Here is a 22,075-nt window from a genome sequence, read left to right as displayed (position 1 = left end):
TATTCTGACGGGAGAACTGTTTTTTTTCAGTTTTAGAGAATTAAAAACAGGTGAAATAGAAAAAACAGTGTTACTAACGGACCACCATTCTTCCCACAGTTCAGTGCAATTATTCGTATCCACTGTTCAAAGGAATCATAGACAAATTACGTGTAAATGGCTTAATTTGACATTGTAATGTCATAAATAACTGTCATCACACATGAAGGGTTTAGGCAATTAACATTAATACACATTTTTCTGCATGGGTGGGTAAAAAAGCATTGGAACCCAGATCTGAACGAACCTGTTACCTTGTTCAGTCGAGTAGAGCGGAGGGAATATTGAAAGAGGAATTTGTACTATTTTTAACCACAACGAACTCAAGCACCCACTACGCTTGCGGGCTTCTCCTTTTCAACAATTCGCGGTATAGCCAAGCACGTTTGTTGATTTTGTGTCAAGTTTTTATCCCAGTGAACGAGGCGCATATAACACTTTGTGGAATAAGATAAGACGGTTGCCCGTTCAGACAAGTGTGGGGGGAGGGAGCGGGGGGGGGGAGACCAGTTGAAAGACGAGCTGTGTTAATATGTAGAACACTTCACCAAAACTATCAGGGTCAGATTCTAGTCTGCCGGTCTAACAGGAGTTAGGACGTGGGAACATCCAGCTTGGTTCTATCCTTCTGTTCAGCAGTGAAACTATAGTGTTCGCCGTTAGCCAGTATTAAACGCGTTACTCATCGCGGATCGACAATAAGAAGAGCCAAAACTATGAACATGGGTACAGATCTTATTTACATGATGATAATTTCTGGACTGTTGTTTCTTCTAGTTCTCTGGGTGACTAGGATGTCGAGAAATTCTCGACTTCCGCCTTCGCCACCTGGCTATCCTTTGTTCGGAAACTGGTTTGAGTTGGATTTCGAACGAATGCACCTCAAGTTCAACGAGTGGTCGAAAAAATACGGTGACATAATGTCTTTTCATGTCTTCACTGACACTGTCATAATTCTTCAAGGATTTGAAGTTCTCCGAGAAGCATCGTTATCTCCGGAAGTAGCTGAAGCATTTTCCGGCCGACAGCGGAACTTCTCCGGCAGTTACGTTTTGCCTAATGACGTCATCTTCCAGGCCTGGAATGAGAAGACGAGTCATCTAAAGAAAGTTTTGACGAAAGGCATGCGGTTGTATGGAAATGATCTGAGGGCTGCCGAACCGCTTATTCTCAAGGAAGTGCAAACAGTGGCGCGCAATTTCCATTCACGCAATGGCGAAGCATTTTCTCCCTTTGAAGACATCAATAATTTTCTTTGCCGTATAATCATGATTTTGGTGAGTGTCGCATATGTCTTTCTGATGTGGCTAATCGCATTAATATATCTTTTGCTTCCGTAAACTGGGACCAAACCTGTGTCGTGTGATACCAAAATGGAAGTTGTTGTCGCCTGGGCACGGATAGGTGAGGGCAAAGAGACTGGTTGGCCCGGTGTCAGTATTATATATTTGGTGGCGTGATGCATGGTGTCTTCGGCATAATACTTCATGTGGTCAAAGTCTGGGTATGTGATTGATATTAAGCACCGCATGTACATGTTTTTTTTACAGTTTCTCAGTTATATATGACACCGATCTTGTCTGTGAGTGTATAGGGTACCCGGGAAAAACATATTATAAGAAGGAATCAATATTCATGTATTGAAATCATTATTCAAATTTTATGCATTTAAAAAAAAAGCAACTTTGCCTTGAAGTGAAGGCACACATCAATTAAACTTCTGGCATCATAAACTGCATCCAAGTATATACTTACATTGAGGTTTTAATCTTTGAACTACATGTAAGTGAGAAATGGCCCTAGATCTTCTGAACTCTGGTGCAGACTACAGACATTTAACCGCTGTGGCCTCTCCTTCAAATCGATTTCTTTATGGCTTTGTTTAGATGCATGTGGCTTTCCATTCGCCTTCACCGGCAAGCTTTTTTTATTTGCTCGAACATATTTATTTTTTTACTTTTATTTCTTGTTTCTAGAGTAAATGATTGGTTATTGCGCTTACCTTTTCATTACTGTAAGGCTCACCAAAATGCTCCACGCGTCCTCGAACAGGGAATTCGGATGCGACGACATTATATGTATCACTTGGGTCTTCGTCGCCCAAGTCCGCAACTTTCATATATCATAGGCTACCGCTTAGATTATTAAACGGAAAATGCCTTCGACGTTAGAGAGCTAGAGTAAACGTGACGTCACCTTGCTCTTGATAATGTAGGTGTGTTAAAGCCGTGTCAAGACGAAGTTTCACTAAGCCTTTATTGGGTTGAAAGAAATCTAAAAAAATATTTAATGCAGGTTTAAGATACTTTGAATGGTAGTCTTTCAGTAGACAAAAACATTGGTAAGGTGCCGTCTTTCTCTTTAAAGGAGAAGAAAATTTTATTTTTCTATGTGGTGGTGTCTGCTGCATAATTCTGTGATTTTTCATTTGCATTCACGTAAAGCCTGAAAACGTCAAAGCTGGCATCAATCGCTGTCCATCGCGTCCTCGATCTTTAACACCCTATAATTTATGCTGGGGGTGTGTTGCCTCTCAGCCAGTGAGAGTTGTTAAAAGTGCCAGCTTGTTCGTGTAAACTACCCTCAACGTCCAACATTCCGGTTTCCCGATCGTCAAGCGGAAAACGAACTGTACTGTTTGCTACCTCCTGGGAAGAAGAGCTCTACCGGAAATGTACGAACTGCACTTCGGCGGTTTCCGACGGCAATTCTCGTACTAAAACAGAAGACTTTAGGGCTAGATCTTAGACAAAATGGAGTCCCCCACAGCGGATTTTGGCGTTGATTTTATTTGTAATTTATCAACTTGAGGTACATATTGGAATTTACCTGGGAGGAAATGCATACTCTTTTCAGTGGTATTTGATTGATATTTAAATTCTCTTCTTTAAAGAGCACTAGTCTTCCCTGTCTAAAATCTGGTATAAACTTTTAACTGTACCTCACATGTGGAAACGTTCCTGGGTATAAATTTATATCTGTACCTCACATGTAGGAAAGTTCATCAGTATAAAGTTATATTTGTACCTCACATGTTTGGAAAGATCGTCAGTATAAATTTATACTTGTACCTCACATGTGGGAAGGTTCGAAAGAGTAAACTTATTTCTGTACCTGAAATGTGGGAAGGTTCGTCAATGTAAACTTATAACTTTACCTCAAATGTGGGAATGTTCCTGGGTATAAACTTTTATTTGCATCTCACGTGTTGGAAGGTTCGTCAGTATGAACTTATTTCTCTACCTCACATGTTTGGAAGGTTCGTCAGTATAAACTTATATTTGTACCTCACGAGTTTGGAAGGTTTGTCAGTATAAACATTATATTTATACCTCACATGTGGGAAGGTTCGAAAGTATAAACTTATTTCTGTACCTGAAATGTGGGAAGGTTCGTCAGTATAAACTTGCAAAAGGATACTGGTTCACGCCGGTCTCCTACACCCATAAAAATGACGTCATCGTAGAAATGAAAAAGCCCTGTCTATGGCAAAATATGTAACTAATAGAATCAAGGATTTCAATAGAAAATTTTATATGCTGCTAATGTTAGGTTGTTGTTTCAGGTGACAGGAAGAGAACTGCCGACCAATAACCCCTCGGTGAAGCTGATCAATAAAGTAGATGCAAACTTGAGCTATCTGTCTAATCCCGGCATAAATACAATGATGATGCTGTTTCCATGGATACGACATCTTCCTTGTGAGAGCGGAAGAAGGTACCAGCAAATAAAAAGGGACATCAAAGAGCTAAAAGATTTAATGCTGAAAGATGAACAGGTAACGGCATACTGAACATAAGTGTCTAAAATGCTTCACGCTGGTAAGGCCTGGCGCTTTAAGTTTAAGCCTTTTATTCACAGTACCATTCTATCCAGATCCGTTTGATTATTCACCGCCACCGCAAACTGGTAGGTGAGGGTGGGGCTGGGGGGCTTAAAGACTTGCACTGTCCATCATTCCGTGCTTTCGTCTTTCTGTCGCGCAAATTATTTCCGCTCCTAATTATAACTCGTGAACGCTGGGACCGATTATCTTCAAACGCGAAAAGTGGTACGACATCGATGAGAATGTCAGGAAACTGGTTATCCGGTGCTGGTGCTGTCTATCATCCACATACATTTTGATAAGGATAATTCACTCTAGCAGGACAACGTCGGAAGGTCCGTGAGCAAACTGCGGATGGTCGTGGGTTTCCTCCAGGCTCTGTCCGGTTTCCTTCTCCCATAATGCACTTATATTTGTACCTCACATGTTAGAAGGTTCTAACAGTCGTCTAAGTGAAATATTCTTGAGTACGGCATAAAACTCAATTCAAGTAAATACATAAATGTAGCAGGATAATTGGAAAGACGACACAGTGTATATGACTGACAACTTTTCTGCATCAATTAACTGGTGACCGTATATTGGCGGTTTGCATGTACCAACAGATAGTCTCAAGTGGAGAAATACAATCTTAAAAGGTATACTTTTGCGAATACAAAAGTGGAAATATTGATCTTCGAGACGAAATATCAGGTCGTATACCCACGCAAAACGCTGATATACGAATTTATCACAATGAAAGAGCATATCGGACAATTTTCCTTCAGTTAATACTGGTACTTCAGTCAACCCTCGCCGTGTTTTCACGGACCTTACGACATACACCTTGACAGAAAAACACGAAGTCCAACTGGGGGCATAGCTTGAGCTGAGAGGTGAACTGCTAGTCAGTCATTTTCGATTCAGTTTGCAAGGGTGTGCAATTTAATTGTCTCAAAAAGATGTTGCGACAAGTTTTTCCAGTTGTTTTTGTTGTTAGCTGCTGAATCATTAGTTAAATTGTTTTCAACTCTTTTGAAAATGACGGCAAGTTGATGACTCGTACATTGTCGATTAACGTGTCTAGCCAGTACTGTTGTTTCTGCCTGCACGCACATCCCTGACTCTGTAAGTATACAGACGAGGGTATCTATTGGCTGGCACGTGCCTTCCTGACTGCGTATTTATCTGGAAGAAATATCCCCCCATGTTTGAGCATAATGTAACTCATCTAAGTCGGATAGACCAATCACAGGCCCACAGTTTTCTCTGAATTGTTATAAAAGGGATACCGGAGAGATTGGCTTTCACAAACCTACAAATAGATGGTTATGTTTTATTATATCCCTCAGTAGAGATCATTCGATGCCTTTGTCAAGATGGCGTGAAATAAAAAACGTTTGAAATTGTGGCAAAACTGCACAGGTCTGTGTGTGTAAAAGCTCTGTTGTGTTTGTTTAGGGGTCCAAGAGTGAAGGTGAGATCCGCGGCTTGCTGAGCCACTTACGTCATACACAGGGGCAATGTGACGTCAGCAAGGAAAACTACATCACCGATGACAACATCGCCGATATACTGATAGATATATGCGCTGCAGGTATGGTCACCTTTATACAGTCATCCGATCTAATATATTCTTACAAATAGGCACTTCAATAATGACTTAATCCAATTGATTAAAATAAATAAAAAGACAAAGACAAATGAATAAAGTTGTGCAAAACTTCTTGATTCAGTCCTGACTGTCCACAATTATTTGATCTATTTTTTGATCAACAGTTTAGTCGATTCGACTGACTAAAATGTCATTTAATAGTTAGCACGGCCAGTTGATCATAACCTCTATTAAATGGCAATTGAGTTGCACTAATCCAACACGTAGTCAGGTACACTTCAACAATACCCCCCCCCCTCTCCCAATCAAACGATCGTAATTTAGCAAAGTGATCTCTTCGATATGTATACTCTACATCTGGACAGTTAAATTGTTAAAAAAACCTTACATTTATAAGGTGATCAAGATTAAGCTGAACTTTGTTTTACTGAACCCCTTCCCATGACCTTTGTGTGCGGGTGTGTGGGTGAGTGGTATGGTGTCCAGGTGTGTGAGGGCGAGAGGGTAGGGTGTGCATTTAGTGAAGTAGAAGAACAGTATACATTTAACAGCACAACCTTATCACTTACCTGGCTGATAATTATATGTGTACAGTAGGAATCTCTATAAAAGAGCATCGTTAACGTAGCGCTTAACGTCTCCCTCAAACTGTTTGCGATTCATTGATTCAGCGGGTGGTTCTATTTCGGTCCGTTTGCATGCATTCCGTTTCTACCGATCATGTCGGGCACAGAGCTTTGAACACCTGCAATTTTAGCCACTCTTCAGTACAGATCACAGCGCAGGTATACTTGCATCTTCATTTAGTAAGGTCTCTCACCAATGCGGTCGCTGTGAGTTTAAGTCCAGCTCATGCTGGCTTCCTCTCCGGCCATACGTGGGAAGATCTTTTAGCAACCTATGGATGGTCGAGGGTTTGCCCAGGGCTGTGCCTCTCACCATGATGCTGGCCGCCAACGTATAAGTGAAATATTCTTGAGTACGGAGAAACCCACGACCATCCGCAGGTTGCTGGCAGACCTTCCCACTTATAGCCGGAGAGGAAGTCAGCATGAGGTGGACTTGAACTCGCAGCGACCGCAGAACATCATTTGACAATGTTTATAGGTGTATTCAACCGAATTTGTGTGCGTATTCTTTCCAATTGTATTTTATTCCTTTTTTATATAAAGGCAACCCATAATAAATAAAAAAAAATATGGCAAAAGTCTTACGCATGATCAAAGACAAGAAATTAGAGCAAAGGACCTGGTACGGTAAGATGGGAAATCGGCCCCAGTGCGAGAAACTGTGCACCACAAGTAGCGAAACTGACCATAGCTGTGAGTGACAGCCACTGACACACTCGTAAGGCTACTTTTTTTTTCAGTTCTGTTTTACTCTTCTTTTCCTGTTGTATGACAAGCATGCGACTTGTAAAGCTCCAAACATGCACTGAAGCCATGTACAGGTCATAAAATCGAAGAATTGTAGCCGGCTGCCGTCATCACTGAAATATCTTCTTTTTTTTTTCGCATTAGACACTGTAGAACTGTGACAATCACTTCATCTGTAACTATCTGAAAAATTCCCTGCTACTGTGAATAAAAGACTTATATATATAAGACCTATATATATATATATATATATATATATATATATATTCCTTGAGGCTCACGTGTTCTCAACAACAACTTCGTTAATGTACTGTACTATGGAGATTAACCGACAGACTGTCGCAGAAATATGGATTTTAGCCTTGCCAAAATATGACAAAATTGATCACATTATTAAGTTTATGTTTTACATATGAAGACGAGCGTTAACCAACCAAAACTTTACAGCACGTAGATACACTCACATGAAAGTTTCAGTAAATATATTTTTCTGGTTAATGGCCATATAACTTTTATGGGTGATTTGACCAAGATTTATACGTCTGATATGGAAATTTACAGAATTGATTTGTGATTTTGAAATTTTCTTATCGTACCTCTCTGGGGACTACTCCCCGCCTTACGGTACCAGGCCCTTTAGAACGGCACGGCGTAAAAATACATTGGCCTATCCGTGATGTTCGCTTCACATTTCAGATGTTAATCAGTAAAGTTCAGAGCTCGTCATTCCCTCTCCAACCAGAATGGAATAGAGCTCTTTATCAGGGAATTTTGGGGGGAAACAAATCACACATTAAAAACGCGTCAAATCTAAACTGGCTCGCTATACCTGGAACTTTAAGTCGTAGACACCGACTTGCAGGGTATTTGGGGCGCTTTTGAATGAAGTACTGTGTGGATGTAACGTATTATATCTATGCTTAGATCTCCAACATACTTTTGTCAATTATCCCCATTCAGTTAAGCTAATATACATAAAACATGAATCTGGAAAATACAGTTCAATGTCTTACAGCTTAAAATAGGACCAACATAAAACCTAAGGTAACAATTGTTCCGTGTATTGTACAGTGAGATGAGACCATATTGTTCTTGACTATATGCTGTAGAAATATTTGTCCATGCTATATATAGTTTTAAGAATTTGGGACCAATACAATATCTCAAATCAAAGCCCGGTATCTGTGTAAAACTATAAGTGAACAGAACCTGTGTATGCACGCTTGGTAAATGCTGTACTTTGAGCAAGTACATTCCTATCCTAATCTCCACATACACCAGTGATTAAAAAGCAAATCGTTCCCAGCTGCAAATATATCTCTGATTTGAGTGACGCAGCCACGAGGTGTTAAAGGTAATACAGACGGCATTAAACGTGTGGTAGAGTATGTCGGGCCATCTCTGCGCAGATGACTTTTATTTTACTCGGATACCTTTTCTCCCGACAATTGCATGACATGTGAGACAAGGCACCACACTAAAGCCATTTTTCAGTAGCTGTGCATCAGGGCCTCTGGGATAAAAAAAAAAAAAAAAGAGCGTGTACACGGCCCTCGGACAATGCACAAGTATCAGTGAGTATGTGACTTAAATCATCCCTTTTTCTTTGAAGAAATCGAGCGCAAAATATCCTCCTTCGGAAACTACAACTCTTTTCAGCTCGTTTCGTATTGTAACTCTCGCGATGACTGCCCCACTCGAATCAGAGTTAAATATTTGCAACTACAGGTCTTACCGTGTTCTCCGATAAACATACGACTACAAGATTCAACTGCATAATGAGCATTGTAACTCTCGCGATGACTGCGCAGCTCGGATCAGAGCTACATGTTTACAACTATACGTCGTACCGTGTTCTCCGAAAAACATACGACTACAAGATTCAACTGCACAGTGAGCATAACTAGCGCCAATACCAGCTGAGAAACAAGTTGATTGTTCTGATGCAGAGAATAGTTAAAAAAAGAAAAAACAAAGGAACCTTCTCAAATTTCTACATCGTTGTATTCCAACTGCAGTTTCAAACTTTCGTTCTTATGCCTGATGAGAAAGAAAGTTTGAAAAGCTTTCATATATATATATATATATATATATATATATATATATATATATATATATATATATATATATATATATATATATATGTATTTATATATATATATATACATTCAAAAGCGCCAAGCACAGCTGCATGTCTCAAACATACTTACATAGATATTTTGTTGTTACTTAAATGCGCTTAAAGTAGGGTAAATCAGTCTGTATATCAAGTGATGTGAACTACTTTATCGTTCTGATTTTAATGGATTTTAAGCGCTCAAAATATATAATCAAAATATTCTGAGTTTAAATATGGTCTTAAAAACCCACCTTAATCTCTTTTGGGCTCTTTCAGGACAAGAAAAAGAATGCAGAAAAAGATTAATTGCATGTAGACTTCTGGTCACCGTTTTCTATCGTCTTGCGACCGACTATATGTACACTTAATGTAATTCTGCTTGTGTTTTATGCACCGATGTTTCTTTTTTACTTTATGTACGCCTTAAAAACAGATTCAAGTGTGGATTAAATATCATAGTCTTAATTGTCATCTTACCTCCAAATTGAAACGTGTTGCCTTTGTCCAAAAGTAAAACAACGTAAATCCCCTTACATTTTCTGGGATATTGAGCAATCTCTATATATCCATCCATACATGTATACTACGCCTATACCAATGGCCAACATGCCTTAGTACACAGTGCAGTACACAGCTCCTACAGTTTATATACATATATACCGCATATAACTTGCTCTGGGGTATGCAGTCAAGAACTCCCCAGGATCACGTGACAGGTTTTAACATAGTCACGTGCAAACTGTCAGTTTACTTCAAAAGTCAGTGCTATAAAAGCTTTGGATTTTTCTAATCATTTTTTAAAATCTTTTTATTTCTCACCTTTTTCAGTTTGTTTATTTATTCGGTCCAAGTACAGGATATATCACGTTCCCCTCTGGCCTGACCACGGTATTTGTTTCACACGACGTGAGCACCGTATACTCCAATTTAGACTAATCCACGTGTACACTTTGCAAGAATAAATATGAAACACTAAAGTTGATTTTATAGCTTTAAAGAAAGAAAATATATACTTTTTTATAGATATAAAATTTATAACAACATTATAGAAAATGACTTGTGTATGCTTTGATGGTATAATTTTAAGTGTGAGTTATCAGTTTCAAATACTTTGTTCTCTAAAGAAGATAACAGTTCTGGGACCGATACCACAAAGCCTTTCTTACTTAAGTCAAAATTTAAAACCTCATCACATCGCTTAGTGTCTGGTACTGGGAAATGAAATTTATACACATTTATCTTTCGATCACATTTATCACGTGGTCAAAATTTTAATTTATACAGCCGCAAAATAAGATCTAAAATCACATTTTAAAATGGCTTTGTGGAATCGGCCACTGGCACTTCCTGCAACAGGTCACTGGGCTGTGCGTACAATAATGAGAACATGGCCTTTAAAAAGCCTGGATTAACACATGAGGCAGTCATATGTAGTTGCTGTACAATGGCAGCGCCCCCTATTAATGGAAAGTGACCACACGCACAGAGGAATAAACGTATGCGGAGAAGCACACACATTTCATAACTTGTCTAGGCAAGCCAACACTCAGTTTGTATTCGTTCTAAGCATATGGATCTTCATTTGTGAAGAGACGCAGGCAGTGATGTCAGAAAACACAAACACTCTGTCTTAGCTGGGATAACTGCTTCTAATAAAACTTTGCAAAGATGCATTCTCTCTATCTAAAGTATTCACAACAGGGTATTAACCAAGACGTGAAACAATTTTATTGATGAAGGCAGCATACGTTTCTGTGGTAGTGCCTAAGTTACAGCGTGCCAATGCGCAGACATATAAAGGTGTAATGTTGGGGGCTCAAAAATGACTACACTCCACCGGGATAACGTATGCCCTCAAAGTGCGGTGTGTCCCCCCTTCTCTCACAACAGCAAATGACACCCCGACACCCACCCACCACGTATCCATCTCGCTCATCCTACGCAACTGAAGCAGTAGCTTTTTGAGCGAGCATAACTTGTATATTAAACAAATTGCATATGTTTTGCCCAGATTTTCTGGAAGAAAGTGTGTTCCACAAATATGAGTGCCCAGTTTTTGAAAACCCCATAAACGGTGTTGACACAGGTGTTATGCGCTCGACTTTAACTGTTATTTGACGCCCACCATTACCTTCACTCTACACATTCCGAGGTTTTACAAATATATTCGTTCATCGTTCTGCTTGTCGAAAACATTCTATATGCCAAATAATGTAGGTTAGTTGAGAAATAAAACGTAGTTTGCCATGTTCAAATCACCTAGATAATATACAGCAGACGGGAGTTATCCACCGTTTGAGAAGGTAGGGGTACAGGCCTCCCGAATTATTGTTTGGTATGTCTACTTGGGAAGGTTTGCAAGGAACCTGCGAGATAACTGTGAGTTTCCCCCGAGCTCTGCCCTGTTTCCTCCAACCATAAAGCTGGCCGCCGTGTATAAGTGAAATATTATTGAGTACAGCGTAAAACAGCTATCAAATAAATAAATTAATTAATCTTTCATTGTTACCTGAGTGAACGTTAATACTTTCCCCAGACTATTGTTTGTACTATGCCTCAAACTGTATAGCTTTACTCAACAACACATACTCTCCACAGATTGTAAAATATATTCTAAACAGATTTACTGTATTACAATACGAAGGTTTGGACTTAAACTACTCATAAAGTACATTATGAATAAGCTTAACTTAGTAGTTAGTTTGTCATACAAAATTGCGTACAAAATTAGAAAATATTTCTGCCAGTTGATACCTCGCCACGATGTGGCCGTACGTGGGAAGGTCTGCCAGCTACCTGCGGATGGTCGTTGGTTTCCCCTGGGCTCCGCCCGGTTTCCACCCACTACAATGCTGGCCGCCGTCGTGTAAGTGAAATATTCTTGAGTACGGCGTAAAACACCAATCAAATAAATAAATAAATAAATGATACTCTCCCACACTTCCAATGAAACAGAGTGCAATTTCCAATAAAAACATAGGCGGGAAAACAAAGTGACATGTCGTATGTCTCCAGGGTTTATTTCACTGGCTTCCAACGAGAGCCTCAAGTAGATATCGTTATACAGATGTTACGTAAGAAAAACAGGTAAGCCCAGGTGGATACGTAGTGGTGACACACGTGCATGTTGGAATGAAAGACAACATTTTTGCCCTTTTTTCGTGTAATTAGGCTTCCAAGCTGAAAGCTTTTGAAGTTTACCACCGTCCCATGTAACATATTCGTAAGTAACACACAACTAAACACACCCGGGCAGTAAATCTGCATAGCGTCAATACCCGAAAAATTCCTGATAATTCAATCCTGGAAATGCTAACTGTGAAAAAATCTCAGATCAAGGAAATAATTCTGACTGATATTGATCGGGCTCACTGACAGCCGGAACTGTCTCTCCCAATAAAGATGTCACCATTTAGCAAGCTGTGCATGTTCGACTGTTACAATATATCTTGCATCTGCTGTATATCAGCGCCATTCGCGTCTCCCTTTATGAGGGCGGTCAATACTTGTGGGCCAGACCTTGCTTTAAGAATCTCAAGTCTCACGGTATACAGAATACCTACCCTGCATTCCGTATACTAAATAACAGAAGCCTTACTTATTTGACAATACATCTCTGTTTCTGTTTATCTTTGATATCGATGCATAACTATATAATCAATACATGTATTATGATGCATTATGGTTGCCACGTGTCTGGTTGTCTCCTAAACGTGACTGAGAATATTTCTAGACTCTAAATAAATATTTGATTTACAAGAAAGTTGCTACTGTCGAGAATGTATAATATCATCATATCTTCTTTGTTTGACAACCATTTTTAAGGGGACCATTTAAGTTTAAGCAAATACTGACTGTAAGCCATATTCTACAAGTTTACAAGCTGAATATTCCCAGTGAGCGCAATATTCCTAGTTATCCTTACCAGTAATAGCATTGTGCTACACGATTCTCCTCTCGCTGACTTGAACCGGTGCTCAAAAAACGTGAGCTTGTATACTGGTTTAGTTAGCTATCTACATAATCCCGCCAATACCTCGATGTAATGGCACAGTTCTGAATCAATAGCAATTCTAAACCGAAGTAATAAATGATGGGATACACCAGGTTAATCTGCGTGCTAGACTGAAGCTTACTTATCGCAGTATACACCTACATGAAACCCATTTCTAATGCTAATCATGAGTAAAGAGTATAACGTGGTCAGCATGGAAAATACAGTTCAGTATTCCGAGAATGTTTGCCAACGGGGATAGAGAATCTTTCCTGTCCCTCAGTATGTCCAATCCACTGGCCCAGTCCGTGTCACTTTTACACATATATGCTCACGAATATATTTGTAAACGTTGTGCGCAGCCAACAAATACCCTCCAAGGAAGCGAATATTGTACTTTGAACAGATCTGACACAAACTAATTAAACTTGTGTCAGTGGCGTTTTAATTGGGTCTTCTGGTTGAATCAATCTCAAGACTTCCTATAAACATCGCTAAACATCTAAGGAGGGAAATATTGTAACTTCAAAAGAATTGAACTCATCTAATGACAACCGGTTCTTTTAAAGCGTGCCTACTACACTGTAATAAATCCTAACATTTAGTGGGTTAAGTTGTGCTGAAGTTAAGTCGTTATCATTCTTTCACTAGGTCGAAAGTGCTATAGGAATATGTATCTATCTTACAACCTCCTGTGCTTCGTATATCTTGAACCTGCGGATGGTCGTGGGTTTTCCCCGGGCTTTGCCAGGTTTCCACCCACCATAATGCTGTCCGCCGTCGTATAAGTGAAATATTCTTGAGTACGGCGTAAAACACCAATCAAGTAAATAAATAAATAAATAAATCGTATATCTTGAATAGTGATAATAATTACACTGACATTAAACACAAGCAATAAAAAACTGTATGTGATGAACCAGTTAAAACGCTGAACAGTCATTGGATGTGGGATAGGCGTTATTATCTTCATATCATCTATAATGTGATTACATGTCCCCTAAGTCCATTGTCATTAACCGTTTGCATGTAATTAATTAATAAAGACCTGGATTGAACAGATCTTTGCTGCATTTGTTTCTGAAAGACATTTACAACTTGAATAGATGACAAGGTTTTCTGTACAGCCTGTAGAAAATATATTGCAATCAATACCAGTGATATTAACAAAATGAAAGCTTGCATTTTTACGTATTATTTGCTAAGGTCCCCGATACAGCAATTTTTCTTTTCAAGCGGATTTAATAATTTGTGAATCCTAATTTAAAAATCCTGTCGGAAAGAATGTAATTAAATTTCATCCCTCATGTAGAACGCCAAATTGTTATACGACATTCAAAATTGTGTAGCAAGGGTTTTGACAAAAGATTTCAATCACTACTGAGCACCCTTTCCTGAAAAGATTTTGAAGAAATGCCTTCTCAATATCTGTAGCAAACGGTGTTTAGAAAGGGTGTTGACAAGCGGTGTTCAGAAAGAGGTTTGAAAACAGTGTTGACGAAAGGTGTCTACTGAACACCAGTTAATGGTATTGACTTAAACACTCATCTTCGGTTTTTCGCTCTTGGTGTGGTGTTATTACTGAAATCATAGCATTATATATCACTTTCCAGGAGTACAAAGCACGAAGATGTTCTTGCTAATGTTGATACTGGTGCTCGTACATCACCCGGAAATACAGCGAGAGATCCAGGCTGAGATAGACCGTGTACTGGGGACTGACCGTGAGCCCAGAATGAACGACCGTAAAGACATGCCCTACACAGAGGCCACTATGATAGAGGTGTTTAGATTCCACTCAACGCTGCCTATATCTGTTCCAGGAACGACGGTCAAAGATGTCACCTTTCGAGGGTATCATATCCCAAAGGGCAGTCAGGTACGGTGCATGTTCCAGTCAACACGTTACTTGAATCTGGTCAGGGCGAATACCCTAGGTATACTCTTTATCTATTAAAGAGGCAAAAAATACATATTCGCTAATCATGACAAATTTTCACTGTTTACCAAGAATAAACAATTTGATGCCTTTCAGAAAATATTACTTGGCAAAGATCGACCGTTTTCTCCGGACACTTCGGTTTCCCCCGAACATTTCCCACTAAATGTGTAATTTATTTAAATATAATCTCTAATATTGTAACGCAAATAACTTTCTGCTGGATCGTTTGGGGCTTAAAGTCAGAAGTTTTGTAGGATGCTTTGAAAAGGACGGGGCCTTTTTCCCGAGCTCTTTGTGATTTTCGAGTTCTACAAACACGACCAATGTTGTAAAAAAATGAAATATTCCGCAGTGCCTTCGACAAACAAACCAATATAGACTACTTTCTCCTTTCAGTAGTTCACTCAGACAAAACACATTCTTTACATGGTGGCAATATGAATTCCAAACTTCAGGTGGAAATGCTGCGAGATTGTCAAGAGCATTTGCAACGAATCTAGGCTTCAAAAGGTAAAGGGCGTTCTACGTCCATGATCGCAAGGGCAAACTCAAAACAACGTTAAAAACAAACCACTAAAGAACTAATAAACTACACAAAGCACGAAACTAAGACAGTTTCATGCAAAGAGAATCAGGTAGGTTTCATTGATACCCAAGACCCAAGATACCGCGTTGGTTAGCGCGCTAGCGCAGCATAGTGACCCAGAAGCCTCTCACCAATGCGGTCGCTGTGAGTTCAAGTCCAGCTCATACTGGCTTCCTCAGGCCGTAAATGGGAAGGTCTGCCAGCAACCTGCGGATGGTCGTGGGTTTCCCCCGGGCTTTCGTAGGGCACGTGACGATGCTTAATAACGGTAGAATTTCGATAACCAGTTTCATTGGCCCAAAGACTCATTCATAAAATGTGTATTCAGGAGCCTGTGGCGATCCCTTGTTCAAAACAATCGACTAACATTTCTCACGATTTGGAATGAAAGCAAAAAGTCAGAAAACATTTTTTATTCCTTAAATTAAATTATAAGTATTGACTGTAATATTTCTTAGGTTTATAGTTGGGGTATAAACGAAAAAACCGCTGTGCAAATTGTACAAATCCGCGTAGGGGTTCATACAAAAGTTATTAAGGTTAATCCTTAATTAAATTAATTATCCTAATTGGACTACTAGGGCAGATTTATCATGTGGAAATTCCCCAGCGCGTTTCTTTTTGTGACATCCTTTATATACGCTTTCCAAAAGTTCCTTGTTTGTGAATTATTTCAAAACTATAGTCCATGCATTCGTCGGCGCTCGGTGTCAATATAATGTGACGGGTCCCATGGTCATGCCTGGTATTTTGGTCATGGTATTCCACGGTATAACAGTGGGGCCAGCTTACATGTAAGGAAAGTTATGTAGAAAACAGTATTAAACCCCAGACAAACAATTAATTAACCTAAAAGAGCCATCAAAAGGTGTTTGTGCGCATCCTTTATATACCTGTCGGTTTAGGAGAATGAATCTCAAGTGTAATATAGTCAGCTGTCAGACCTTGACTGATGCGTGACCGTCAGTCAGTCAGTTGAAGCCTTTCTGAATGTATTTATGTTTTCTTCCTGTACATATGTTTATGCTTACTTCATCAATTTTAGCTATTGGGATTTTCATTTTCTTTTTTTTCTTTTTTTTTTTTTCTTTTTTTGTTTTGGGGTGGGGGTGGGGTGTATTTTGATTATATTGGTGCATGACATTGGAACATGAGCTTTGACTCAGATATTACTTTCGGTGAGTTTCTTTACGTGTCTATTGGCAGATATTAAAGAACTTCTGGACTATACACCACGATGAAACTTTTTGGGACGAGCCTAGTAAAATAAAGCCTGACAGGTTTTTAGACGAACACGGGAAGCTTCTTCCGATTGACCATCCGAAAAGGAAACGGTAAGCCATAAAGTTAGGGAATTGCCAAATAATTCTCTGCATTAATTTCATTCCAAATTTCAATTGTTTTCGTGAGAGTTCTGTGGGCATGTATTATTGGTGTCGTTGTCGAACGTCATAAAACATTTCTTAGTTTTGATGTAGGGATAAAGTTTTTCAGGTTTATATAGACCTTCTTTTAAGGGATAGAATATTTTTATTAATATCAAGGGAGCCTCTCGGGAGCCTCTCACTAAATCGATCGCCGTGAGTTCAAGTCCAGCCCATGCTGACTTCCTCTCCGGCCATACCTGAAAAGGTCTGTCAGCAAACTGTCGATGGTCATGGGTTTCCCAGGGCTCTGTAAACGGTTTCCTCCCACCATGATGCTGGCCGCCGTCGCATAAGTGAAATTTTCTTGAATTTGGAGTAAAGCAGTGAAATAAAAGAATGACGAAGGGGATATGACTAGATTATCACTAATGTTATATCTTTTCTTATTTATTTCACTGGTGTTTTACGCCATACTCAAGAATATTTCACTTATACGACGGCAGACAGCTTGATGGTAGGAGGTAACCGGGCAGAGCCAGGGGGAAATCCTCGACTATCCGCAGGTTGCTGTCAGATATTCCCACGTACGGCCGGAGAGGAAGCCAGCATCACCGAGACTTGAACTCACAGCATTGGTAAGAGGCTCTTGTGTCACTGCGCTGTACTGGAGTGCACTCCCTTGGCCACGGAGGTCCCACTAATGTTATAGAAATGGAAAATATAACAAAATGTTCAAATTCGAAGACACTTCGCTACTTCAAGAATGAGCGTAAAAGTTGAATCAAAATTATATGGTTGTGTTTGCGCGTTGGCTCTCATGATATTGGGCTATGGTATAAACATTTGATCGCTTTAATTTTCTGCCTAAAATAAACGTCACTAATGAGACTATAATATAGTATACTATAATATACAGTTATCTAACAGCATTAAACAACAACTTCATAAATCACAATTACTGTGGTTTGGGAGTAGTAGGAATTATTAGTTTTTATTGCTGCTGCCATACACAGGATAATCTCGTGTCTACAAGTATTAATCAGCAAGAATGGGCAGGTGATGACAGATAGAATGTAGACATGCAACCAGTTGTAAAAGTATTTATATATTTATTTATTTCATTGGTGTTTTACGCCGTACTCAAGAATATTTCACTTATACGACGGAGGCCGGCATTATAGTGATGAGGAAAGGGGCAGCGCCCGGGGAAATACACAAATACACAACCATAGGGTGTGCACCGCTAGCCTCTGGCAAAATGTGCCTTGCTACTACAACGACTCTTAGTATTTAAAACAAAAGTAGGCCACATCCACAAATGCAACATCTTCTGTCACAACAGCCAATGACATCAAAGGGCCTTCATCAGCTTACAGCTGCGCCCATAAATAAAGATCAAACTCCTAAGGTTCCTAATGAAGCTCCGTGCCCAGTCATAGTTCGGGATAACCACATGTTGACCGGCACATGTTAACCAGCTGGAGATGTCATTAGCTTTGAAGAAAACATGGCTGATTGGGAGTTCCGCTACAACTCTAGCCAGATCGTCTCCAGTCTACATTCAAAATAATATTACCAGTATAATCACATCCTCATAGGACAACAGTGTCAAATTTCAAACCTTTATCAAACCTTTTTCAAACCTTTATGACGGGTGTGTCAGTTTGTATCTTAATATTTTAAAGTTGTATATAGAGCTTTGTTTGGAAATTAGTTTAGAAGTGGTACTGTGCATTGCCTTGTATTACATGTACTTAATTGTTTACCATTTTCAGTATACTTGCTTTTAGTCTTGGGAAGAGGATATGTCCTGGCGAAGCCTTCTCTAAGCACAGAATCTTTCTCTGGATAGCCTATTTGCTTCAGCGATACACCTTTCTGCCTGGCACCAGTATGGAAGAGTTACCAGTCCTGTCACCACTGAATTTCGAGTCAGGCATTGTCCAGGGGGTGAAGCACTTCACCATGCGCGTAATACCCAGACAGCAGTGAATAACTGCCGGCTACTCTTAGTATCATTTCCGTGCAGTTAAGAACATGTTGCTCATTGAATACGAGCTGTTATTGGACTTATAGCATAAATATTTGGCATAAGTCGGATAGCTGTGTTGACTTACATGACCAGGATTTCTTTGATTTGTCATACATCCGGTGGATGAATCCCGGTGGCCGGCTGGTTCGAGTGTTCCAAGGCCGTTGATTCAACGGCACTAACCGGGAACGTGGAACGTTTCAACTACACCGGTGTCGACCGGCGGTGGGCCGCCAACGTTACACTGTCCGCTGAATAAGAATCAAGCTTTACCTAGTAATATTGTTACCCTCGACATGCAGGGACACCAAGTGAACAAACTGCGTGCGTTTCATGTGAATCCCAATCAAGACGCAGTCTACACCAACATGATGTAAAACTGACAAAAACATCTGAAACGTGTGTATATAATTCGAAAGCAAGTTAATGCCGTAAATTGCAGCTACTCTTGTCTGTACTGTATTTTTTACGTCTTCTCCATTTGTCTTTTTTCTCAGCAAAAATATTATGTGTGTATGCAATAGTATGTGTATATTTTATACGAGATTATCTGCGATTTTGTTTTTAATTCTATAGTTTTAAAGTGTGCATGTGCTTTAGTGTGCTCGTGTTATTTGGAGGGACGTTATTCTTCTGGATAAGTTGTTCATTACCTAGATCTGCCTTCTCGATCAAACTGTGCCTCTTTTGGGTTAATCTCTCACATTACACCATTGATCCTGCGTTCTCTCACATTACAGCATTGATTCTGTGTTCTATCACAATACAGCATTGATTCTGTGTTCTATCACAATACAGCATTGATTCTGTGTTCTCTCACATTACAGCATTGATTCAGTGTTCACTCACGTTAGAGCATTGATCGAGTCTTCATGTGAAGATTCTTCCCTCAAGAAAAACTAGCCTTAAGTAAAAGCTAACTTTTGTAATACCAGTACAACACAAATCTGAGTTAACACTCATTTAATTGACAGTTCCATCATAGAATTGAATTTAAAAATTTTTAACTGAATATTTATTCACGAAATGTAAATATATGAACAATGACAGATTATCTCATAAAATGCGGAAATAAACTCCAAGGGACTTGTTTAATTCCTGACTAAGAATAATAATACATGGTTGGTGAGGAGCGATTGTTAGTGAATAATTATAACAAAATAACAAGAAAGAAGTTAATTAGAAAACCTATAATCACCTAAGTTAAATACACTGTAGTGTGAATAATATTTTGCGTCACACCTTCTGTGTCATAGAGTATATGACTAATGCGAATCAAATATATTTAATTTTAAAAAATTTAACCTGGATTTGAATAATGACGTGGCATTGATTACCTTTAGGCTTGGATGAAGCCTTATCCACTCTCTTGATATGGGAATTTCAGGAAGTTGTACAAAATAACCAGTTATTTTTTGTTCGAATGTGTTAGATGATGCCAATATTTCTGGATACTTTCCTACTTATAAGGTTAATATGTAATGTCCCAGACAGCCTTGAATTAAAATAAACTCCCAAGTGTTCTTGTAGGTTGGCTATTTCAACCCATGCAAATACAACGCTGGCGGAAGTGCCCTATTTTTGGGTGCATTGATATGCATGCATTTTGATAAAGGATTTGATCTTATAGTTCACCACAATCAGCCTCAAATGCAAAGCTCCAAGCTTGAAGGAAACACCTATCCAAGTAGGGTGTTCTAATACGGCCTACAAATGCAGTACAGTTAGATACGTATCTTGTGTTCAGTTGTTAGCATGTCATAATATAAGATTATATCAGCATGTTAGTATAACAGATTATCTTAGTATATAGGTCTGAATGGATATATGCGGTCATTGCATTTATAACAACTGTAGAAAACAACGCATCGGCCAAAAGAACGGACCTCTGTCCTGGGCTGACTGTCCGATCCCTCAAATAACCCGCACATTTGGTAATGAGAAGTCGTCACCACCGCCTTCCTTCTAAACATTTCCTTTTGAAAGATTAAAAATGGAAATCAATGGTTTGATGGAAATGGTATCGTATTTATCGAGTACCATATTTTCATTTACCCCTACACGTATAAGCAGTCGGTACCATATTGTCAATCGCTCCTACACGTATAAGCAGTCTGTACCATATTTTCATTCACCTCTACACGTTTGAGCAGTCGGTATCATATTGTCAATCACTCTTGCACGTATAAGCAGTCGATATCATATTGTCAATCGCTCCTACACGTTTAAGCAGTCAGTACCATATTTTCATTCACCCCTACACGTATAAGCAGTCGGTACCATATTGTCATTCACCCCTACTCGTATAAGCAATCGGTACCATATTGTCATTCACCCCCACACGTATAAGCCATCGGCTCCATATTTTCATTCACCTCTACACGTATCAGCAGTCGGTACCATATTTTCAATCACCCATAAACATATACGCATCCCCCACTTATTGCCACTCACTCGAAATGACCAGTGATTACTGGTCACGGCGTGCAATTGTTTTTATCTTACTTTAGAAGCAGAAGTTTTGCACTTTCATCTTAGATAGATATGCTATTTTGAAATACATGTATGAGATCAAAATTCGCTGAACGAAGACAAAGTGATTCCATTCGGGATATGGTTCTCTGGATGCGGTGTGTTTGCATGTGTTCGTAATAACCTCTTATACGCTTCATGAGGCGGATCGAATTGAAGATAAGGTTTCTGCACATCCCCCCCTCAGGCAGTTTACTTAATATGCTTAACAAGTAATTAGGTTCTCGTACACCCAGACAGTATATTTGTATAAGCTTTTCAGCCGAGTGCATACGTTTAGTTGATGAGAGTATTCTATAAGGCACGCTGCGTACAGTGTTTGCCACGCTGCCAGGTGTGTACATCTGACCCCGTATAGTTTTGTCTTCCCCCCCATAATTACACGTCGTTGTATAGCCTCTTAAATAAAGAATGAGGATTCAGCACACCTCTAAATAGTTTGCCTGAATCTTGTTCTTTTTGTATTCATATATTCTCTGTGTCGTTTTGTGGTTTGTCGTTCGCACAAGAAATGGGGGATACAATGAAGAGAATTCTCTTGCCATATTGAGAATGAAATAGTCAGCAAATTATCGCGGTATTTAACAAATAGTTAGTTTCAGCCACCTAACTGTTATGGCATCTCGAGTAACTCGACCAACATAGAAAAGCGAAAAAAAAAAAAATAA

At 39.3% G+C, this 22,075-nt stretch overlaps 1 protein-coding gene across 2 annotated transcripts; it reads left to right on the top strand.

The window, feature by feature from the left end:
- Positions 1–604: 604 nt before the first annotated feature.
- On the top strand, positions 605–21,847 carry LOC135468176 (cytochrome P450 2J4-like). 2 transcript variants are annotated; one of them, XM_064746267.1, is made up of 6 exons: positions 605–1,316; positions 3,605–3,817; positions 5,306–5,441; positions 14,772–14,827; positions 16,683–16,810; positions 18,619–21,847. In XM_064746267.1, the coding sequence occupies exons 1-6, from the start codon at positions 756–758 to the stop codon at positions 18,833–18,835; spliced, it is 1,311 nt and encodes a 436-aa protein (XP_064602337.1). In that variant the 5' UTR covers positions 605–755; the 3' UTR covers positions 18,836–21,847. The 2 variants fall into 2 exon arrangements, with proteins under 2 accessions (XP_064602337.1, XP_064602335.1); XM_064746265.1 differs by having other exon boundaries at positions 14,562–14,827.
- The last annotated feature ends 228 nt before the right edge of the window (positions 21,848–22,075 follow it).

The sequence above is a fragment of the Liolophura sinensis genome, chromosome 6, assembly GCF_032854445.1.
Source record: "Liolophura sinensis isolate JHLJ2023 chromosome 6, CUHK_Ljap_v2, whole genome shotgun sequence".
Taxonomy (NCBI): Eukaryota; Metazoa; Mollusca; class Polyplacophora; order Chitonida; family Chitonidae; genus Liolophura; species Liolophura sinensis.
Note: the sequence above shows the minus strand (reverse complement) of the source record. Positions and strands in the feature narration are given on the sequence as shown.